The 9,230-nt window shown below is 37.3% G+C and overlaps 1 protein-coding gene and 1 non-coding gene across 4 annotated transcripts in view; one reads left to right on the forward strand and one right to left on the reverse strand.

The window, feature by feature from the left end:
- The window catches only part of LOC111268048 (actin-binding Rho-activating protein), a 51,591-nt gene extending 42,945 nt beyond the window's left edge, over window positions 1-8,646 (forward strand). For 2 of the 3 annotated variants that reach the window (XM_022846756.2, XM_022846757.2), the window contains exon 4: window positions 2,231-3,142. In XM_022846756.2, the coding sequence (XP_022702491.1) occupies window positions 2,231-2,467 (237 nt within the window). In that variant the 3' untranslated portion in view covers window positions 2,468-3,142. Of the gene's footprint in view, window positions 1-2,230; window positions 3,143-7,005 lie in introns of those variants that run through there. The other variant, XM_022846758.2, reaches the window with a different exon arrangement.
- Window positions 4,290-4,361, reverse strand: TRNAP-UGG (transfer RNA proline (anticodon UGG)). Its single transcript has one exon. It is a non-coding gene; the product is annotated as a tRNA-Pro (tRNA).
- Window positions 8,647-9,230: the final 584 nt, after the last annotated feature.

Raw genomic sequence — 9,230 nt, forward strand, 5'->3', positions numbered from 1 at the left:
ATATAGAGGCGCAGGGAGAGAGAAAAGATCCGAGAGAGTTAGCTTTCATTTAAACTATTTCAGTAATGCTCGCACTATAGGTAGGACCGAATGGTGTCTACGTGTCAAGACCAGTATATAAAACATGTATTTTTCACGGGTTGTTGATTATATTTGTTAAATCAGTCATTGGTTAGAAAAGAAAAGCTAGAAACCAGCAAATAAACAGAGATACAACAATACAAACTCGCACGGAATAGAATTGTCATTATCAACAATGATAACGACAATTATAGACACAAAATTGCAACAAGAATAGAAGAGAATACAGCGACCCAGATTTCTCGCTGCTGGGTTGTTCCCGTTGGCAAATCGCTCATACTGGCGCTGCTGTCATGTAGGTGGCGTGCTTGCCGCCAAGTTATTGTCCTGGAATCCAATGAATGCAGATACCAAAGGCTTAAAAGTGTGTATCAGTTCGTTCAGCTGACGGGAAATACTTATACACTAGACGAAAAAGGCAGAAAAAATGTCTAGTGTTTCATGCCATGGTTGTCAAGCTACGCGTAGCGTAGTAGGACGAAGTACTTCACAGAAAACAGAAATATTTATCCGCAAAAAAGTGACCGAATAATCAATTGTCGTGGTGTTTTACGATGTCTTAATAAAATGACGGGTAATAGAGTCAGACGGGAAAATAGAAGACATACCTGCTTTTCATATTGTATTGTTTTCAACTACCAGTTGATAGCTGTTTTTTACGAGCTAAACAAAATTATATAGTTCGCGAACTTTTAAATGCCACGATTTTATAGGTAAATAGCGCATGCACTCTATCATCTAGAAATATTAAGAGGTTCTATTAAGCATCCTTCACAATGATTTTCTTGCGTTATATCATCATCACGTCTTCGACTAATATAAGTTCCTTCGGCGCTTCTGCTAAGGTCCTACAATGGAAATTTGTATTTCGTTTTGACACAGAGCTTAAATTTAGCAAGTGATTTTTTTAATGGGAGACCGGGTACCAAAGCTGCTAACTTTGACATCTTGGTATCTCTCGGCCAACGATAGAAATTATAATCACCTTTCACAAGTGACAAATGTCACAGTGGCCACAAACATGGTGTACGACTTCCAATACTGACCCCGAAAAACGCAATGAGCTACCATTTGCAAATATCTACATGCCTGTATGTTCACTTAAAGGTACACCAGAATTGCAGACATATTGTATTGATATTTCTTCTAATGATTGTTATTTTTGTCCCGTGTCAATAAACGCAGACACTAGACTCATACAGGGTAAATAACCAGAAGCCTGCGAGTGTTTCTCACTCTCATCTTAATCCGTTTTATAAAAAGCTATTTTTCTCTGCCTAAAAACGCCTGCTCTATATTCTTTTAGTGGACTGAATATGTATACGCAAACATATTGGGTGTGATGCGTCACTCTGAATGGATACCAAATGCAATAAAATGCTCATCCACGCGACCAACATTTTAATACATGCAATTGTCAAATTGAAGTCAAAATTGTAGCGCAACTGTGCTCTGGTTTATCGGATCTATACGAAAAGTTAGGGGTCTCTCCTAAGAAAAGGGTTTCGAGGATACTTATTAATCCATGTGATTTTGATATGAATATACGTGTATGCGTGCAATCCCATTATGTACGTATGTTCCAACTTTGTCGACCGCGCTTTCCTCGATATTCTCCTGCATAGTTAAGTTCATCTCAGATGAACTGCAGCCTCTCCACCAAGGTTTTTTGTACAACGTGTGCACAGTTTTCAGTATTCGATATATATGTCTTTCCTTTGCTAAATGACTATTTACGGCAGCTTTGAACAAAAGCAAATTCGTCTGCTCGAGCACATTTTGCTATATCTTGGTCAACTTGGCGTTGTCAAGATGAAGGTCTGCGTAGACTAGATAATAACGCGAATATAGATAACGTGATGGAGGCTGCTGGTCAGCTAGACTCTTTAAGTTTGCCTTCAAGTTGTTGTTTCTAATAAGACCTAATCCGATACATTTCAATGAAACACATTTCGTATCTATATACCTTTGCATAAACCCGGAGGAACTCGGAAGCCGTAAACTAATTAAATCCAACCAGCTGCATATATTGTTCACGTATGCACATATATTTGTTAGGCGCACATAAAAATTGAGTTTCGTTCAACTGGTCACAGTTCGCGTCTGTAATTAAACCCGCTCCATGCTGTGGTCTTTGTGCCAATTTCAGCTGTGGACGGTGATCTCCGATAAGCTGGTAGGAACAATGCTGCGCGCTCGTAAACGCGGCCTCATCGATTTCGAGGGCGAGATGCTCTTCCAGCGTAGAGACGACCATGTGATCGTGAGGCTTGTCAAGAGTATGGATGAAATCAACGAGATGTTTAATTATACTGGACCCCGCATGAAGCTCGGTCATGTTAAGCGACACATCGAAAATGAGCTACCGGCACACCTGCTGGACTAATCAGTGATGCGATAAAACGCGAAAAAAATATGGTCATGCAAATTCCGCTTATATATATATATATATCTAGAGAAGAAAGATTTTCTATATATGAACGGAGAGCGAGAAATGGGTAAAACTCTTACCTAGTTAACATCTCCAGTTCTCTTAAAAGTAATACTAGTTTCATTTTACGAAATATATCATTCCTACTTGAACAATATGCTTAGTTTTCCTGTAGTTTTTCGTAGCGAGGCGGAAAGTTTCATCAAATAAACTGTTTTCAGTTCTATTAGTTTCAAAGTTTCCCCAATCTTCATAGATAGATGAGTAAAGTTAATCTTCACGGTGTGTGTGCCTGATGACAGAAAATACGAGATGTCCCGTGTATTTTGGACTTTATAAGTATTCGCCTGCACCATACTGTGTAAATGTATTGGTTCTTTCATGAAAGTTGGGGATAATGGTAATTTCTGTAAATGTGCAAAGTATACAATGAAGATAATATTATAAGTTGCGCTGCAAGAAATGAAGCTGGGTATTCATCACATTTGTGATGTAAATAAACAGAAAATAAAATATACTAAATCATTACTAAAGGTTAACCATACATATGTACAGTAAGGAAAAACTAGGTAGACTCAGCAATATTATGAGCGAACGAATGATCAAAATAAACCATCCGTACTTGCTTTATACTGTACTTTTCAATGTTTGTATGTATTTGTTGTCCGTAAAATGTTAATGTCGTTTTGTTTTTAAACTTTTGTTTTTCTTAATTGTATTATTTGGGATGAGAAATAAAAATAAAGATTTGTAGTACAAAATTTGGATTTTTGAAAAACTTTACCTATGTATATATACGTTATATACTTTGCCTGTTTAATTATATTGCCCTATTTATTCACCGCAACAAACTGGGCTGAAGGTAGCTGGGAACTAGAATTGGGTTGGAGAACCATTTGATTCACAGACGCGCATATTAATATCTCATTTGGTACAAGATATTTGTTATTTTAACATGGCTATAATGCACCGATTTGACGTCGTCGACAACTATTTGGCTGTCCGTTGATTTCTGTTACGATAACGTTATGGAACATAAACATAGATAGAGATATAATTTTGAGTCACCTTCATGAACTCATGAAGCAGTTAATGAAAATTCTAGTGTCACACGAAAAAGAAGCATCTTTACTTGTCCATGATACAGAAAATGCGAATAACCCCACGTTGTAAGCATAAGATAATTCGTATTATCTATTAAAATTAGAATAAATCAAACGCACGTAAACATCAACAAAAAATCGCAGGTGCGACTACGTTTACTTTACCCAGTCGGCTAAAGCCCATTGAGTGATTCATTCGTCTAGTATATACGAACTTGTAGGAGACGGAGACCTTATATTTTTTGCACCCGGTGAAAGAACCTAATTATGAGATTCGGAGGTTGTACGGAAAGATCGATATTGCTTTTAGGTAGATTTCTGATAATAAACGTTTGCTCCTTCAGAACTCCTCCGTTTGCTCCTTGATTTGGATTATAGAGGTGAAGATGACTCTCCTCTTTTTTACTTCTGCTGAGCAATGTATAAATAACACAGATACAACAACACGAATCAACGCAAAATCTTAGCTACTTTGCTATTTGGAACTGAAGTACGCGGGGCAACGTAGATCATGATGATTTTATGAATGATAAGACAATAAGAATAAATGGAAGAATAGGGACTATTTGCAAAATATTGGGGTTTGTCAACGTCTGAGAAAAGCACAATTGAATCGGCGTACGAGAAAATGTAAAACGTTGCAATTTGCGACCTCTGAAAACGTAAAACTTCTAGGGCTCGTCCGGGATTTGAACCCGGGACCTCTCGCACCCAAAGCGAGAATCATACCCCTAGACCAACGAGCCATGTTGGTACTATATTTTGTTATGAAAGGTGGTTTAGCTCGAATAATTTCTAAAAATTAACTGTACTAGAGTGGCAGATATCACAGTTCATCAAGCAGTGGAAAACGCTTTAACTATAGTAGATAATAACATTACGCACTCGTGTCACGTCAAGATCTGGTTTTTACTGAATCACAGACAGGATTGCCTACGATGGAGCTACTGGCGTTAAAAAGTTTCACTTCTTACAAAAAAGCATATTATTGATCAACAACAAATAAATCCAGCGTGCATTTCCTTAATGAAGCTTGGCTAAACGATGCATTGATTCCTAACAGGTATTTTTTTCAGGCGAGCGTTTTGACTGAAACACCCCTTTTTTAACCGCACCTATAAGATAAAATGCGTGCTGGTTCTGCATAACAATCTAATCATACTTATTGTATTGATTCGAAAACTTCACATCAGTGAACAAACCCAAATACGGCCACCCTAAGACTTGTCATCCTTAAGCGTTAACAACCAAGCAACAACTCTAGGCGTGTGTATATCTGTATTAGTTCTGTTGTCAACATGTTTCACTGATGAGCCAAACCACCATTCTAGCGGTTTATCTCTCATAAAAAATCATAGAAAATTTATATCCATAATCAGTATCCTTAATACGATACATTATTAGGCATCATTTGTACATATATTCACACTTCTATAGAAAAGCCGAAAGAATAAAACGATTCGAAACAACGGGACGTGCAGTGTTAACAAAGTACTTGTCGCGTCGCACCCCTTACACGCATATGTGGCACAGTTCGACTGTGACAGTAGGCTCTAGAATTGGCTCAGACGTTCAATGTGGTATAGCGCGTACCGTCACTTTGGGAGGTGTCTAGCACAGCATGTGAATTACGGCAGAGCACTGATCCATGTCGACATTTCTGTCCTAAGCAATTCATTTGCTGTATTATGCACGAGACCTGCAACAGGTCGTAACAACCTGTCAATGCCGGTGGTCGTCCCGAAAGCTAGACACAAATCACACACAAAACGCATGGGAACTTCTAAAACGTTTTATTGAGAGCATGTTCGATCTACGGCTTCTGTCAACATTTATTTTGACAATCAACTTGCTTAAAAGAAAGATTTTTTACTCAAAACTGGAATATTAGAATTATGAACATTGACTTACATGGTAGTTTATTATATCTTTTGTATTTAAGAAAAGTTATATGATTTTAATAGCAAAGTATACGATTCAAAACGTGCCTACTTGTGATGATTTCTATTAATAATCATAGATCCTCGCGGCACGCTTGCATTACGATTATTAAATTGTACAATATATAATATAAATTAAATATTATTAATCAATTGCGCAATGACAATGCCCTGAACACATAAGCAAAAAGTCTCTTACATTTTTCACTATTTTACTGAGTAGCTAGACATTATTCTGGGTTTTCGCTAAGTATAAGAGAAGGTTACGGTATGAACGTATTCAAAGGGAATATTCGAGGTTTTCCCAAGATATCAACTCATCGTTTTGACTGTTATGGCCACATAAAGAACCTTAAGTTTTGTTGAGCTAGATACAAAAGTTGAAAGACGATAAAACTAACAAGTATCCAATGCACAGAGCTTTGATAAATCTCGACACAAGCTTGTTATGAAAACTAAAGAGATAGTACAAAATCGGCAAATATCTATGACCCTTACATGAATAGTTTGATTTCATAAAATATTGTTTGTAAAGCCTTTATCAATCGGGAATGACTAACAAAGCAGTTTCGTTGGAACAGTCAATATCTTGATGGTGTTTACTGTTATCTAGCACGGCCTTTTAGTTGGTCCGATCTGTTCGGACGTCGCTGTCATATCGGCAGGAGGAATCTTGACAGCGTGATGTTGTGAGGTTGCATGATACTACCAAATCGTTTGTATAGTACCTCTCTGTCACATGACCCATAACATTTGAAGAACTCCGCGGGATCCGCGCAACGTTTGTCGCGACTTCGTGCGTATACCAAAACGCTGAAGCGGTGCATTGGATTGTGTGTGTTCATTACCGTTTGTTCTTGCCTGTCTCGGAAGGTCAACAAGTGTGACCCAAAAGTACTTATGAGCGCAATCGACCTAAATTAAAGTCGGCCTGTAGTTAGTTAAGTGGCTGCAAAGGACATCAGAAATTTCCCCATCCATGAATCTTTTCGTTGGCAATGTCATTGAATAAGGTTCATCACTTGGCATACGATTAATATGTGGACCAGTGATTGATCTACAGCAGATTACCTAGGGCAGGGTCTAAAGAAAAACGATTCAACAAGAATGAACTGCAATAAAACTGAGCAGGCCAGCGAAATTAATCTATCAATATGGAGCCATCTTGAAATATTATCTTCGTGTGAAGAATACATTAAAAGAAAATGATGAACATAATTATTTTTCTGATAAGTTGAAAATTGGCGTAAGTTATTTCATCGTTCAAAAGCTAACCTGGACAATTCCAGATGCGTTCGCGGCGTCATGGTAGCATGGTGTTTCGTTTATGTAATAAGTGGAGGCGTTTCAAAATAAAATAATGAAATATATATATAAGGAACTATAACATTGTACATTCATTAACCTACCCAAATATTGTATTTGGTGCGCTTGTCCTTTGTATTTACAGCTCTACACTGTAATCTCCGATAAGCTAGTGGGCAGTCTTCTCCGCGCACGCAAGAAAGGCCTTGTGGACTTCGAAGGCGAAATGCTATACCAGAGGCGAGATGACAATGTGCCCATCACACTGCTAAAAACCATGGAAGAAGTGAATCGGTACTTCGGTTATGATGGACCCCGCGTTTTCCATTTTCGACAAGACGAAGATTAAAGGACGCAATGGAGTGCTTTTCAATAGATGCCAACCACTGATTTAACAGCCACACACAAGGCTGTTTAGCTTAAAACAGAACACGCTTTTTCGAATATATACATGATATTTTAGAGCACGCACAGTATACTATATTAGCTGCGTAGAATCTTCCCCAGAAGAGGCCTTCTTCTGCCGCCTTTAATATGCTTTGCTTGTTCATAATCGAATTTAAAGAAAACTGGAAAAGATTTGTTTGAAACATGAAAAACATAAGATTGCTACTTATTTGACAACTAAGGTTTGTCTTCGTTGAAAACACATGGTGAAGAACATACCTCACAGAAAAGGAAGACAGCGACGTTACTGGTCGTTTGCTTTCCCTAGCTTGACTTGAGACAATTTTTCCGTGTACCACTTTGACACGGTTGTATTTTTTTTACCCATGGTAAGCTACATTCAAGTTACTGTTCTGCTGCTATAGGTTTAAGTAACTTGCTTAAATTGGACCTTATAATTGTCGACCAGGTGTACAATAATACGCATCCTTTCAGTGCTGTATACGCTAGTATACGCTAAAGGCATTTATTGTCAAATGTATAAAGGCATATTTATATATGACAGAAATGTACTTGAATAATAAGCCGCTATAATTAGTTAACTACAGATAGATACTAATATTTGCTTGTCATTGTACATGCATTGCAGCATGATGACTCTTGACTGGAATCATGATTGCAGAGCTTTAGTTAGCTCTTAGTGCGCGTCAGTATGCAAGAACATTAAATGTTACATTAAAGACTTCGCGAAAAACTAATATTTAGCCACATATAATCACGAATTGCAAATATATACTCTGTGAAGGAAAACGACTTACAATAATTGAATCGTACTTATATTCTTTTAAAAATAATGGATCATCTCGTTTTTTAAATCAAAAATAGACTTTGTCAAGTGTCAGATGTTATAAATTAATAATAATTATTAGCTCGAACAGAACAGCCTAGAACTACAAGTTCTAAATGTCAATAATACTGCCTCTAGTAACCTATTTTATAAGTTTGGTTTTTCTGCTTTATGCTAAACGCCAGACGGTTACGACATTTATATTAAGACGTGCGCTCACTATCGTAAATTCAGGCAAAGTTGATGACGAGTGGCTAGTGCCAGCACCTACCAGTCTATTTGCACGTATTAGAATGCTAGTCGTCACTTGGATCATAGTGATACAAGATCTTGGCCGCGCCATTGCGAGAACGTCTGTTATTATACGACTTGAATGCTACACATGAGGCACTGTGCTGGCCTACATCAGTCGGCAATTTGAGTCAACCGAGCCGCTTCCAATTTTTGAAACTACTCGTGCCTGTACATATTCAATAGGCCCATTTAAGGCGCATGCATAATTCCTGCCTATAATTTTTAAGAAGTGAATAAAGCATTCTATCAAAATAGCAACGGACGGTTAACATTATTTTAATCGATTCTCATAAATAAGAATTCAGAGATGGATATGTTTAGATAGTAGTCTAAAATGTTCAAATTGTTTTTAATGCGTATTTTCAAAAAATTGATTTTTCGTCCAACTTAACAATAACAAGCGCTTTCTTCTTTGTTTTTGTTTGTTTTTCCTCATTCGTTTTCTTTTTTAGCATTTGCATACAAGATGCAAAGCTTGACTATTAGATTAAACTAGAACTAGGATAAAACAGTGGTTCATTAAGATAAAGAAAAGAGATTTGCAAAACAATGTCTCAAGACTCTTCTCTGTATGACACCATTTTGCATTTTATCGCAATAGAAGGTCTCCCCTAACCTAGTCAGGTGGGTGTAAGGTGAAACTCTGAATCTAGGTATCCCGTAAAACCTAGCTCAAACAAAACAGGTAATAGAATAAAGCTATACTGCTAACACGTAACAACAATTTGTAAAAACACAAAGCTTTGACGGTGCTAAATGTAAAATAATAGCTTCCATATATATGTGTACGGATATCGGGCAAGAGGTCTATTTACGTACGCTACAGATCCTAACACAAACTT

The sequence above is a fragment of the Varroa jacobsoni genome, unplaced genomic scaffold (genome assembly GCF_002532875.2).
Source record: "Varroa jacobsoni isolate VJ856 unplaced genomic scaffold, vjacob_1.0 scaffold_1251, whole genome shotgun sequence".
Taxonomy (NCBI): domain Eukaryota; kingdom Metazoa; phylum Arthropoda; class Arachnida; order Mesostigmata; family Varroidae; genus Varroa; species Varroa jacobsoni.